Source organism: Salvelinus sp. IW2-2015, linkage group LG4q.2 (genome assembly GCF_002910315.2).
Source record: "Salvelinus sp. IW2-2015 linkage group LG4q.2, ASM291031v2, whole genome shotgun sequence".
In the NCBI taxonomy this organism is placed as follows: Eukaryota; Metazoa; Chordata; class Actinopteri; order Salmoniformes; family Salmonidae; genus Salvelinus; species Salvelinus sp. IW2-2015.
This window is the reverse complement of record NC_036843.1, coordinates 26,297,805-26,311,684: the sequence shown is the minus strand read 5'-3', so window position 1 is coordinate 26,311,684 and position 13,880 is coordinate 26,297,805. Positions and strand designations below refer to the sequence as shown.

At 40.5% G+C, this 13,880-nt stretch overlaps 1 protein-coding gene and 1 long non-coding RNA gene across 2 annotated transcripts; one reads left to right on the top strand and one right to left on the bottom strand.

Annotated features, from left to right (window-relative positions):
* Nucleotides 1–577: 577 nt before the first annotated feature.
* On the bottom strand, nucleotides 578–6,999 carry LOC111963523 (pre-mRNA-splicing regulator WTAP). The gene is made up of 8 exons (XM_023987032.2): nucleotides 6,655–6,999; nucleotides 5,945–5,988; nucleotides 5,751–5,806; nucleotides 5,597–5,655; nucleotides 5,361–5,485; nucleotides 4,955–5,133; nucleotides 3,746–3,900; nucleotides 578–1,565 (listed from the first exon to the last, which is right to left on the bottom strand). Exons 2-8 carry the CDS (start codon nucleotides 5,969–5,971, stop codon nucleotides 997–999), a joined length of 1,170 nt encoding a protein of 389 aa, XP_023842800.1. The 5' UTR covers nucleotides 5,972–5,988; nucleotides 6,655–6,999; the 3' UTR covers nucleotides 578–996.
* LOC139027689 (uncharacterized) lies at nucleotides 6,970–11,630 on the top strand. Its single transcript, XR_011479813.1, has 3 exons — nucleotides 6,970–7,698; nucleotides 9,264–9,437; nucleotides 9,831–11,630. It is a non-coding gene; the product is annotated as an uncharacterized lncRNA (long non-coding RNA).
* Nucleotides 11,631–13,880: the final 2,250 nt, after the last annotated feature.

Genomic DNA, 13,880 nt, shown 5'->3' with positions numbered 1-13,880 from the left:
TAGGGCTCTGGTAAAAAGTAGTGCTCTACACAGGGAATAGGGCGCCATTTGAGACATGGACATTAACTCGCCCTGTTGCACTCCACTGTTCTCCTTATGAATCTGAGGCAAGGGATGGAAGGATATTTATACCTTGCAATCCCACAATGCTTCACTCAAACCTGGGTGAGTCAGCATCATCATCAACCACTAGATGGAAGTCTTTCCCTGTTGGCTGGAGGTTGGCAAGCCTCGACCCTTAATCAAACCATTCTAGAGAAGAATACAGTGAGTGTAATGACTGGCAGCGAGGGACTAGAGATGGCCTGAATTTACATTTGAGCCTCTAGGAGAGTAGCTTAGCTTTAAGCCTCCTTCCATCTAGGGGGATGTCTCACTACTCTGCATTGTTTTCCTTTCTTAGTCTCCGATGAAGGGACTGGATAAGATCTCTTCTCATGTCCTGCATGATCAGTCATGGAGGAAAGGACATAGTGAAAGGAATCAAACTATTGAGTTATCAATTTATCTTAGTCCATCTGGACACGTCACCTAATGACAATCTACAACTGATTATTCATACAAAGTGAGATGCTCATTACATTAAAAACAATCTTTATTGTACTTCAGTCTGGAACAAACATCTACAAATTCAGGATGTCATATTTTTGTAAACATTTGTTTTTCACAATAAACGGGAAATCATAATCAAGTTAAAAACGAAAGTATTCAGCACATGACAACTTGTTACACTTAAAACAAGTAAAAGTCTGACTTCGCCTTGTTATCATAACACATCATACGTGCACAAACAGACGATGTACTAATAGAAAAATCTGGATGAATGTCTATCACATTCAACAACTACTGGTGAACCTTTTCTCTAGATGGGGCATACATAACATTTGATCAGTAACCTACGCCAGTATTCTGGGGCATGATTTCTATCCATTGAGAGTTTAATCCACGAATTGCCTTACTCTGGGTCCGGGAAACCAGCCATTAATATCTGAGACCCTACCCTGTAACATTCAACCCATTCTGGGTAGGGCATGAGCCCACAGTCCTGCCGCCTTTGCTAGAACTAGTCCGTGCCACTATCCTGTTCTCCTGAGGGTCCTGGTTTGAGTTTGTCTCTATAAAGTGTTGTGTGACGCAGGTATCACTACCTGTGGGGGAGTCTACAGTCTCATAGCCCTCGCTAAGCTGGTTCGTTATGGTCCTAAAGTGGCTAGAGAGCTTGGAGTCTGTGCCTGTGGTGGAGGGAGATGGAGACGGTAGGGACTCCTGATCCTGCTCCGTATTGATGCCTGTCTCTGCCTCTGTGAAAGGGGAGGGGCCAGGAGCTGTTTCTGTCCTATCAAAGGGGCTGGTGTTGCCTGGTCCGTAGGCCTTGACCAATCCTGCCTCGCAGTCTTTGCTAAAGCCAGCCTCTGGGTGGTGGTCCAGGGGGGCCGACCCAGTAACAGCGCTCTCTCTCAGGGTTAGCTGCTGGCGGGTCTCCCGGAGCTGCTGCTGGAGGACCAGGATGGTGCTCTGCATGCCCTCCACCTCTTCGTCCAGCTGGATGATGAAGTCGTTCAACTCTGTGTGGAGACCAGAGAGACAGACATCAATATTACAGCAGTGCACACATACCCAATTACCCATATCAAAAATGTATGCATTCACTGACTGCACATCACTTTGGATAAAAGAGTCTGCTAAACTGCAAAGTGGCAAAATTATATTAGCATGGAAGAATGATAGCGCCACAACATATCAAGGCAGCTGTATAATGTACTGAATAACATATTAATCAAATATGTACCACCAGGGCTTTAAAGTGCAACCTGGAGTTATATTTTGGGACTAAACCAGCGACTAAACGAAAATCCTATAAAAAATTCAATGCGTAACAATAATTTGCTGCAACACTCTTCTCTGCACTGTTCAAACAAGACAGGCTGCCTCCCACGGCTGCTTGCTTCCAGTTCCCGGGCCACACACACACCAAGCCCCGCCCTCTGCCACCAAAGCAGGCAGCACACAGTTCCTCAGTGCTGTTTGTTTTCCCAGCATGTTGTCAATTCATGCACTCAACATATTCTTCCAAAACAAGAATAATGCTGCTTTTCACATTTCATATTTAGAAGCATCATCAGGTTCTCCATTTTATTTTGTGAGTTAGTTAATTATTTTTTATTTGCGAATTAGTATAAAGATGCTGGCATGTGCCGAAAATTATGGTCATCTAAATGTTGACTGCAAAGTAGGCCTACCTGGCAGAACTAAATCATGATGATATGTTTTGGGGGCATTTGGGGGCATTTGTTTTGCAAACTCAAACTCTTTTGCAAACTCTGCCATCACATATGGCCTTGTACAGTACAAAAACACTGCTAGCCAAACAACGGTCTCTTGCTAGGCACACAATTGAATTAACGGGCAACTACACCCTGCAAATGTTTTTATTTTCACTTCATTGTCCCCAGACCTCAAAAGTGGTCTCCTGATATGGTTTAAGCATTGTTGTGGAGTTAGATTTATTTTATTTTTTAAATAGGTTATATTAAAAAGTGCTTTTGTGAGTGAAAACTAAGAAAAAAATACATCCAGGAAAACAGAATTTACCAAAAGATCAAACTGATTTCTGTACAGTGATGGTGTAAAATCGTTAACAATAACACCCTTTGAGAAAGTGCAAAGGTTATTTTTTTCCTTCCAAACAATTAATGTAAATATGATAGTCAAGTTCAAATGTAATTATCTGTGTATTGAGGGTAGGTCATTATAGGCTGTAGGCTACTTGGTCAGCCAACAAATTAAAGATAAAATGTAAATGATACACGCATTACCTGCTTTCCCAGACCAGTACTCTTTTCATTGCAGGTGTGCCACTTGCAAATTAACCTGAATGCCAAGCCCTGCAAGGGTATGCTAATTTAAAAGATGGCTAGTCATTATTAGCCTGGTTCTGGATGGAATGCAGGTCAATATCGTGCGCAGTGGTGAAAAATTGGTACGACCCAATCATGTGCGGATGCAATCAACTGATAAAAATTGTGTGTATAAAGTTAGAGCCCTGTGCTAATTGCTAACTGGCTAACTAAATGCCATTTCGCTAAATGCACTAGCTAGGGCAAAGAACACATTAGCTCTAATGCAGGCTGCTACCAGTGGTGTTATAGATCAGCATGTATTTTGTTCAACGGCATGTTCTGAATCAGATAGCCTACTGTAAAATATTTGTCTAAATGCAACATCTATTCAAAATGTGATTAGGATCCCCCGGCAAACACCGACAAACAATTTGGTTCCTACACCGTCTTAACTCCTACCTGGCTTTTTTATTATTTGTTGTAATGCCAAACACCAACCACAGAATTAGAATAGATCATTCTATTTCTATGGATTCCAACAGTTCACCCAGGTGTTTTGATCTATATCGCAAGCCGAAACACAATATTTGGTTGAAAAACTCTTTTTTTTTGCGCAGCCCTACTAACAACCTGGTAATTTTACCAGTATATGCAAACAGTTGGTGGCACAGAAAGAAAGGAAAAGTGATAACTTCAGAAAATGTGCTTTAAAAGTAAAGATTCATAAAGGCTATATCTCAATCGACTAAAACTGATTTTTCTCGTGCTCCTAAAATTTGCTGTGGTGGTGCTCCTAACTTTTCAAAGATAGGAACACCAGTGCTACCAATTATTTATTTTAAAGCCCTGTGTACCACACAGAAATAGTGAAATAGCTAAGAATATAGAGCGACTACAGTACTCACCATCCTGGCTGCTCTTGAGTTCCTCGCTGTACTTCTTCTGCAGGGCTAGCTCTGCCTCCAGCTGGGCAATACGACCCTGAGAGATCTGTCTGCCCAGCTCCTGGTTCTCCTGGATCAACATCCTGCACTTAGCCATCAACTTCTTTCCAGTCTGGCTGCAGAGGAAACAGGGGTTAACGTCAACATGATGGACTATACATACAACAAAAGACAGTCCCAGCAGCCCTAATGCTAAGTCCCTCAAATATATCATTGTGGGTTATTTAAGATACCAACTCATACAGCAAACAAGTAATATCTGCATTAGCGTGATGGCAAAAACCAAGAATCAAGGCAATATGAGCCTATATCATATAATACAATATACATTTTGCCCATTTGACTTACCAAATGCTTACACTGCTACATGAACCAGTTAGTTGCTAAAAAAGTTCAACATTTCAGTGAAATCATTTAAACACATACATCTGAACTAGACCTTGGTAACACAGGCCTCCTTTTAACAGTGCTGTCAAAACATTGCACAATTCAACTGAACAGAAAAGGTTTGGATTATTGAGCGATTAATAAAATGAAACAGTCATACCTGGGTATCGTTCATATTACTGAAAAAGGTGTTCAAGATGACTCCTTGAAGCAAGCCCAGGATCACTATAACAAATGTCTTTAGTGTTTAACAGTCTCTGGACTGGGCCTTGTGCAAGTTCCTCCATTTTCAACTCTTTAATTTAAATCAATATCTATACTCTATGTGGAATGTGGTCAAGTTAGTTTAAGTTAGCATTTATTGGAGAAAGCATGTACTAAGTAAGGAGACAAGTTGTGTGATCTAGGCCTAAGCCATTCACACTGAAATGTTCCGATCAAACCAAACAAAGTATAGCAATGTTCCTAGCGGGAGAGGGTTTGGAGGTTGAGTGTCAGTGACCATCTCTTCTGAGCAGTCCCGATTCCTTCAAGCCCCTTAACAGGGTCACTCAGAGCTGAAACCAGTTCACCTGACAAAGAGTTTATGACATATGCAGGAGGAGTAGTGGGGCTGATCTGATCTGTCTCTCTTTCCTTTTTAAAAAGTCACAGTCATGTTTGAGCGTATTGCATTTTCCTGCCTTCCTTTCCCTCCATTTTGCATTCTTGCAGAAGAGAGTCAGTTGTCTGGCTGGCACAGTCTTTGGCTGGAGGATCGAGGGTTATTTTGGTTTGGTTTACCTATCAGGTGTAAATTTCCAGGCACTTAGTTCATTTTGGGCTTGCTCCAATTTGTCTTTGTTCTCTTCCAGTTCGCTCTTCATCTTAAGGAAAAACAAGTAGACCGCAGGGTCGACCATGGTAGATCTCAGCTGGGCCACATTGGGTTGCTGGGCTTGCTTCAGGTACTGGATCTGGGTCTGAAAAGAGGTGAAATAATACATTTGTCAACCATGTGTAACCAGAGCACTCAGGTCCCAAAAAAGAGCAACAGTAGGTACAGTAAATCAAGTTTCCCCATTGCATTATGTCCCCATCACATGTTACTTACCAACTGTCGTGTCTTGATTTGTGACAATTTTTGCATTTTCACACAGGAATTGGAAAACTCAAACCAATGGACTTGACCATACATGACCATACTCACTGTGCATTCTTGCATCTCCTGCTCCTTTGTGGCCAACCTCATAACAAGGATGTTCTCTCTCCTGGCAGCCTCTTGCTGCTGCTTCAGCTTCTCCTCAGACTCCCTCAGGCCCGTCACATCATTTGCTGCGGAGTCAAAACAGGATACATTTCAGTTGCTTGTGCAGACCTTTGAAGAGACTATTTGTTCAATGGGCATTCATGCATGTTAACATTTAAGAGTCCAGCGTTACTTACAATTCAATTCAGAGTATTTTGTCTCAAGTATCTGCACATAAGCATCCTCCTGCTTCCACCTGAAAGAATATTAAACTATTCATAAAGGTGCATATGAAGAAAAGTAACCTTGCAGACTTGCACACTAGCAAAGTTAGCTCATTTATAGCAATACCTTTCACAGAGCTCCTCTCTGGTCAAAGTCTTCAGATCACCTTCACTGAGGCGAACCTTGATAGGCAAATGGGATAATAGATCAGTATTAATATTGAGACTTTTGACTCTGGCCGTGACCAGGTAGTCACTTGAGGCAAAAGCCAGCTTGAGAAAGATTAATGTAGCCTAGGTAACGTTACTTCTTGAACTCACCTTTTTAGGTAAAGGTTCCTCAGTCATTCTGGCCTTGGGGATACCTTGAAATTATATATAAAATCAGAGCTTGATCATTATATAGTTTAGTTAGCTAGCGTTATTTATAATTAAGTGTTGTAGCACTTGCAGCTGCTAGCTAGCGACCTAGTTAGCTCTCTAAAATGTTGCTAGCTGGCCTAACGTTAGCTAGCTAGCAGGCTGGTTAGGTAAACGTAGCGTCCGTTAGCCCACATCATAGCTAGTTAGCAGATATTTATCAAATATTTTTTATTTATTTAACCTTTATTTAACCAGGTAGGCAAGTTGAGAACAAAAAACAAATATAGGGAAATAATTAATAATATAGCTAGTTAACTACCTACTAGTGTTGGTAAACGAGCTAATTTCACTTCAATATTGCTAGGTCGGTAGCTTCTAGCTCTGTCTATGCGCGCATGCGTCTGATCTCCACTACGACGCATGCACATGGACCAGAGCTAATTTGTCTGTAAACAAAGTAGTTCATGTTTTGGATAAATTACAGCTTTACTTTGGCGAGAAACGAGAGTATATTGATGCCAGCCATTTATCAAAAACGGATTATATGCAGCGTGTTGAAGAAAGCTCAAGCCGCACGTAACGCCCTGGAACAGAGCTAGGTAGCTTCTTGCTAACTAGCTGGTTGAGCAAGCTCAGCTACTGTACCTAATATCTGGTAATACACTCACCTGTCAGCTTGAAAGGTGAACTTGGTCAGTTAGGCAAATTATGCATTAACAGTTTAGTCGTCTATCTTGGTATATTTTTACAGACTTAGGTTGCTGGCTCCATGTTGTCGCCGCCAAGTGATGAAAGACCGGAAAGGAAACGCAAGTGCACGAGGAGTGAAAGCGTCACAACAACTTGTGGGATTGTGCGCGTGTCCGAGGCTAGGGAGGTCTTCTTTTTCTTTTTCGTCTTCTTCGATGAGGTTTAACGGTGGTTGACATCTAATAAATGTTGCATTACCGTCACCTACTAGACTGGAGTAGAACTCCCGTATACTTTGCTCTTAGGGCTAGGCCCCCTTTTTCTCCGTTTCTGCCTGAATGACGTGCCCAAAGTAAACTGCCTGTTGCTCATGTCCTGAAGCCAGGATATGCATATAATTGGTACCATTGGAAAGAAAAGACTTTGCATTTTGTAGAAATGTTAAAATCATTTAGGAGAATATAACACAATAGATATGGTAGGAGAAAATCCAAAGAAAAACCAACCAGATGTTTTTTTTTGAGAGAGACCATCCTCTTAGAAAGGCAAGTACAAGGTCATATTGAAAATTAGCTCCCTGGATTCCTATGGCTTCCGGAGGGTGTCAGCAGTCTATGTTCAATGTTTCAGGCTTGTAACTTCAAAAACGAATAAGAAATATCAGTTTTAGGACAGGGACACAGTCTTGGAAATTCGTGTTTGCGCACTATGAAGACAGGAAGCACCTGCTAAAATCGGTTTCCTATTGAACTCAACTTCTTTCCGTAAGAAATATTATAGTTTGATTACATTTTAGGGTATCTGAGGAGTAGATAGAAATGTATTTTGACTTGTTGAAACAAAGTTTAGGGGTAGATTTTCAGATTCCTTTCTCTGCTTGTTGAACGAGTGGATTACTCAAATCGATGGCGCCAATTAAACATACCTTTTTGGGTATAAAGAAGGATTTTATCTAACAAAACGACACTACATGTTATAGCTGGGACCCTTTGGATGACAAATCAGAGGAAGATTTTCAAAAAGTAAGTGAATATTTAATTGTTATTTGTGAATGTATGAAACCTGTCCCGGTGGAAGAATATTTTGATGTGGGGCGCCGTCCTCAAACAATCGCATGGCATGTTTTCGATGTAATAGCTACTGTAAATCGGTTAGTTAGATTAACAAGAATTTAAGCTTTCAGCCGATATAAGACTCTTATATGTACCTAAATGTTTAATATCCATCATTTTTATGATTATTTATTTGAATTGCGTGCCTTCCAGTTTCACCGGAAGTTGTCCCGCTAGCAGGACGCCTAGCCCAAACAGGTTTTAATAAATAAAAACAAGGAAATAAATTAACAAATACCCTACCATCTACACTCATTAAAAACCCACCACCCTACTCCACTATTTAAATCTATCACAAACACCGGGAATCTTACCCTTCAGTTGGTCAACTTTCACATTTACCGCTACCCCAGTAGTCACTCCTTTCAATGGCAACCTTTTCTTGAAAGCGTCTGCTCCCTCTGACCAGCGGAAACACAAACAATTATCACAACACCACTTCTGGTTACCTTCACCGATTCCACAGCACCCAATTCTGTTTTCAGCCACCCTGAATCCACACTTTTTCCAAAATTGTCACTCCTACCGTCACAGACTCATCTTTATCCTGACCCTCTGTGCAAGCCTCAGGCTCCGAGAACTTCATCACACCAACCACCTCCGATAATTCGCCCTCACTCACTTCCATTTCTCCTCCTGTCTTCGATTCGCTGTACAGCTCACTCTGCTTACAATTTCTACCATTCTTCTTTAACAGACCATCTCCCTTTTTTTCCGCCATTCTTAACTGATTCAAGCTCACCCTCTTCCTCCCTCTCTCTATTCGACCTCCTTTGCCTGTCTTTTTCCCTTAATTCCTCCTCTGTATTCAAAGTATACGTCTCCTTATGATAGTATTGTACTTTCCCTAACATACATCTAATTCTTGCCCTCTCAAACGACGCCATTCCCCTTGCTACATGGTGAACCACCTACCATCTATGGCAAAACTAGCCATCTCACTTCTAGAGCTATGTTCTGCCCTTCCTTCGTTGTTATTGGTCAGACCGTTCAGACTTGGCCAGGGACATCTGTTGTTGTGGTACAGTAAATTCTGTTGTGACTGTGCTAGCGATAATTTAACAGTATAATGTGCATTTAATGTAGGCTATAGTTCAACAGTCGACTCCAGATTACATGACTTTACTCATTATCCTATTCACTGTGTGGTGACTGGTGAGACTCTTCGGAAGCTAACATGTGGTCCATATCAGGCCTAGTAATACCACAGATAAAAGTTACCAGTACCTTTGCTAATACCAATACACCGGTAATTGTTTTGCAGCTGGAGAGGCAAAATCTAGAATCGATTTGTATTTGTAAGGAATATCATGTTCCTAACATGAGGGACCCTTACTAACACCAGGCATTAACATGAAAACATGAAGTCCTATGACAATAGACCTTGTCTCTCTCTATCCCTCTCTAAGCCAGGTAGAAAACATGCACTCCTATTGACAATGCTTCTGCCTCTCTCTCTGCCTTTAATACGCAAGGTTAAAATCCCCAGGAGACTGTCAGGATGACAGGATGACACATTACACCCCAGTCATCAGATGGCATACCTATAAAGCCACTGGAGCACAAACATATCGCCAGCCATCACCCGTCTGTCTCACAGTCAAGAAAGGGCTTTGGACAGCGTAGGCTAACACGGATAAGATTGCATGGTTGGTATCAAGTCATTCTGTAGTCACCCTAGACGGCATTGCGAAAGGTGTCGTTTGTGAGGGCTCAGTTGCAACCTCATGCATATTCATTGATGTAACGTAACCTAAGGACTCCTCATCCATGCTCTGACACAGTAATACATATAGTGAAGACGTTACAATATGAAAATTACAATGTAATTTTGAACCAATTACGGTATTTGAAATGAACGTTTGACATGCTGTATAACTGTATCTATATTTATATTTCATTAAATTAACCACTGACCAAAGTACAGACCTATGTATTTAAACCATTAAATCATCCCTGTCTGTGTCTGTGTTCATATAGACTCTGTGGTGGATAAAGTTTATTCACACAGTGATGGAAATCATTTCATTCACATTCTTCAGAGAAGTGCAAGAAAGACGAGCATGAAGAGGATGAAACCCACGACAGAGGAGCTGGCTGGCATCATGAGCCTTCAGTGTCAACTCCTGCAGACCAGAATGTCTCCTGGTGTCATCCTTAACCATACATTAGAGAATAAGTTACAGGTAGGTCAGTAATCTGATTGGGTGGTGACCCTGTTACTGGCCATGCAGAAAAGAGGGAGCCCGTCCCAAATGGCATCCCATAGTGCACCATATAGAGAATAAGGTGACAATTGGGACACAATAAGAGACTACAGTTCAAATCTCCTCGAGTCTCAGTCCGAGGCCTGGTACTAAATCATGTAATTAAAGGCCCAGTCTCTCAACGAGGACTGGCGTGTTGATGTTAACATGGGTATCACACGGTCACACGCCACCTGTTTGTTATTGTTCTCCATTAGAATCCTCTGAAGAGCTTGGCAGAATTAGTTTCCCTTCCAAAGAGCTAGACGGAATGTGCGCACAATAAGCTTAGGTAAAGCAACTGGATAGAAAAGGCTATGGTAAAAGTATTTTAATGATACCCAACTAATAATAACGTATTATGAGCAACATAAGACAGTGTGGTACTACTGTGTATACAGTAACACTCAATATTATACAACAAAGCTTTGGTACTGTAGCTTTCAGTTGAAAGGGAGACCTAATCATTATGACTCGCATTACACATGTATTGTAGATGCATTCTTAGTATGCAAACCTGAATCCATTTATTTTATCTTGATGTAGGCGATACCTTCACATAATGAGGAATGACACATGCAACACTGGCTGGAACCAAAGCCTAAATAATTGACAGACATGTTTCATTGGATACAGGCAACGTTAGACGTATGGCTTACAGAGTGCATGTGTTATTGATGAGCTGGTGAGATGTACTTTAGTTTTCGGTGGAACTTGTATTGAACACAAGCTGCTAAAGTGTGTTTTAACTGAGTAATACAACCATAATCAATGCTTTTTGCTCAATGCCTATTTGATTTATTGTGGAAGAAGAGCTAGATAATTTACATAACAAGTCCTTGTTAGATCATGTGGTTAGATGTAGGTTGTTTTCCCAACACATTCCTACTTAGAAATGTGTGATAGATCACTTGAAACATGTAGTCAGAAACCTTGAAAGTTAAAAGCAATGTTAAGCCCAGATAAACGCAATAACACAAGATGTCTACTAAGAAATGTACACTGAGCTGGGCTCTCCACAGGAGCAGTTCCCCATGAATGATTTAAGGAAGATCCTTCTTCTTCCTGCAATATTGAGAAGCTCTGACTTTTTGTTTGTTAGAACGAAAATCTATTGAAATGTATTGATGTTAATGGAATGTATATGTTTAAATTAATGATTAGAATATTCCACCCTGATACCATATAATTGTATGACATTGATTAGAATCATAAAATTATTATTAATGATGTGTGTAATTTTAGTCAGTAAAATTATAATAAATGATGTGTGTAGTTTTAGTCAGAATTAGGGTAAAACAATATATCTGTACAATATGTCTTTATAGTATCTTAAACACAGACTGTCTGAGCAAAATTCGGTGCCGACCTTGGCTAGGGGCCACTGAGAGATTTGGGAGAGGGCAGGGATTACTTCTCACGGTCCCTAATCTTGGGGGAGGACAGGGAGTACTTCTCGCGGTCTCCCTAATCTTTGTCGGGCGGTTAGTGATACAGTATGTGCGTAGGATGACAGCTTGTTTGTGTGTGAAGGTATGTGCGTAAGGAGCCAGTATAAAATGGATGTCTTTGTATTGTGGACTTCAGAACGTTCTCGTGAATAAACTGCATTAACCTTTTGCATAAGCTGAGTCTTTGACTAATTATTATTGAACCCATGGTCTTACAAACCTCGGGGATTGGTCAAAGCTATTGATTGATTGTTATTATCATTGGGATTGAAAATTCTCGTGACAATTGATTAGCTTCCTGTTGTCCCATACATATGCACACATGGCCTCACACATATTAGTGCATGTCTTTGTTTGCCTACAAAGAAATAGCCTAATTCTGTTCATACCTTTTCGGCCAACCCACATTTAGTCACAATTCCCAAAGCTACTTTTAGTTCCCTTTCCAATGTAAATTGAATTCAGAATTCTGAGTCAGACACATTGCATTACCATCATTTCTTACATTACTAGACACATTGGATTCATCGAATGTGCTGTATGTGTTTGCATATCTGAACTTTAATGTCTTATAAAAAAGTTGCAGTAACGTGGTAGAACAAGTCTTGTCTGGCTTGTCTGGCTTGGCACACTCCGTTTGCGATGACGTCTCTCTCTCACCAACCTATTTAGTTGTAGTTACCTGTCTGTCTCAGGTTCAACACTCATACACTATTCATTGACATATCACATCACTCCAGCCCAACTCCTGCCCTGGACAAACCATGTTCTTTTTAGCTCAACTTCACTTTTGTGACCTTTCTGTTTCTGCAGTGTAAATGTCTAAAATGGCTATATAGGATAACTATTTCGTTGCCCTCAGAGTTTGGTTTGTTTCTTTCACCAGGAACCGTTGGGAGTTGGTTTGAAGAAAAGGAAAGTGTGCCATTTTCTTGTATGGTATGTATGAACATCATTATATACATTTTCCGATAGAATTCATGGATAGCAATGCTGTTGTGTATAACATAGTCACAGCTTAATTTAAAGCATCAGCTTACCCCCCCCCCACACTTATTTTTGCAGGCCCCCTCTTGACAGCGGAGAGAAACAATTTTTAGAGTTAATTTCCTGCAATTCTACACATTTTGACATGGGGCGTAGAGAACATAGTTTATCAGTTTTTAAACAAGTATGCTTTAATTCTACACATTTTGACATGGGGCGTAGAGAACATAGTTTAGCAGTTTTTAAACAAGTATGCTTTAATTCTACACATTTTGATATGGGGTGTAGAGAACATAGTTTAGCAGTTTTTAAACAAGTTTGCTGCAATTCTACACATTTTGCCATGAGGTAGAGAGAAGATTTAGCAACTTTATAACAAATTTCATGTCATTCTACTCATTTTGCCGAATTAAATCAAAGTTTATTGGTTGCGTACACAGATTTGCAGATGTTATTGCAGGGGCAGGGAAACGCTTGTGTTTCTACCTCCAACAGTGCAGTAATACCTAGCAATACACACATAATCCCCCCCGCAAAATTAGCAATAATCACAAAATATATATTTTTGAAATTTATTTTGGGCTCCCGAGTGGCACACCGGTGTAAGGCACTGCATCTCAGTTCAAGAGGTGTCACTACAGTCCCTGGTTTGAATCCAGGCTGAATCACATCCGGTTGTGATTGGGAGTCCCATAGGGCGGCGCACAATTGGCCCAGAGTCGTCTGGGTTTGGCCGGGGTAGGCCATCATTGTAAATAAGAATTTGATCTTAACTGACTTGCCTAGTTCAATAAAGGTTCAATAAATAAAATCTACAGATAGTCAGAGGCACACTCCAGACATCATTTACAAATGAAGCTTTTGTATTTAGTGAGTCCGCCAGATCAGAGGCAGTAGGGATGACCAGGGATGTTGTCTTGATAAGTGTGTGAATTGGACCATTTTCCTGTCCTGCTAAGCATTCAAAATGTAACGAGTACTTTTGAGTGTCGGTGGAAATGTATGGAGTAAAAAGTATATTATGTTCTTTAGGAATGTAGTAAAGTAAAAGTAGTCAAAAATATAAATAGTAAAATAAAGTACAGATACCCCAAAAAAACACTTAAGTAGTACTTTAAAGTATTTTTACTTAAGTACTTTACACCCCTGTAAACAGTTACAGGGTTTAAAGGCTGTAATAGGAGAAAACTGAGGATGGATCAACAACACTGTAGATACTCCACAATACAAACCTAAACGACAGAGTGAAAAGAAAGAAGCATGTACAGAATACAAATATTTCAAAACATGCATCCTGTTTGTAATAAGGCACTAAAGTAAATCTGCAAAAAATGTGGCAAAGATATGAATTGAATACAAACCGTTATCTTTGGGGCAAATCCAATACAACACATCACTGAGTACCACT

Coding starts and splice junctions, on each gene's coding strand:
- LOC111963523 (XM_023987032.2), bottom strand. CDS start 5,971: ATGACTGAGGAACCTTTACCTAAAAAG. Junction 5,807..5,944: donor AGGAACCTTTACCTAAAAAG/GTGAGTTCAAGA, acceptor TTGCCTATCAAG/GTTCGCCTCAGTGAAGGTGA. Junction 3,901..4,954: donor TGGAAATTTACACCTGATAG/GTAAACCAAACC, acceptor TTTCCTCTGCAG/CCAGACTGGAAAGAAGTTGA.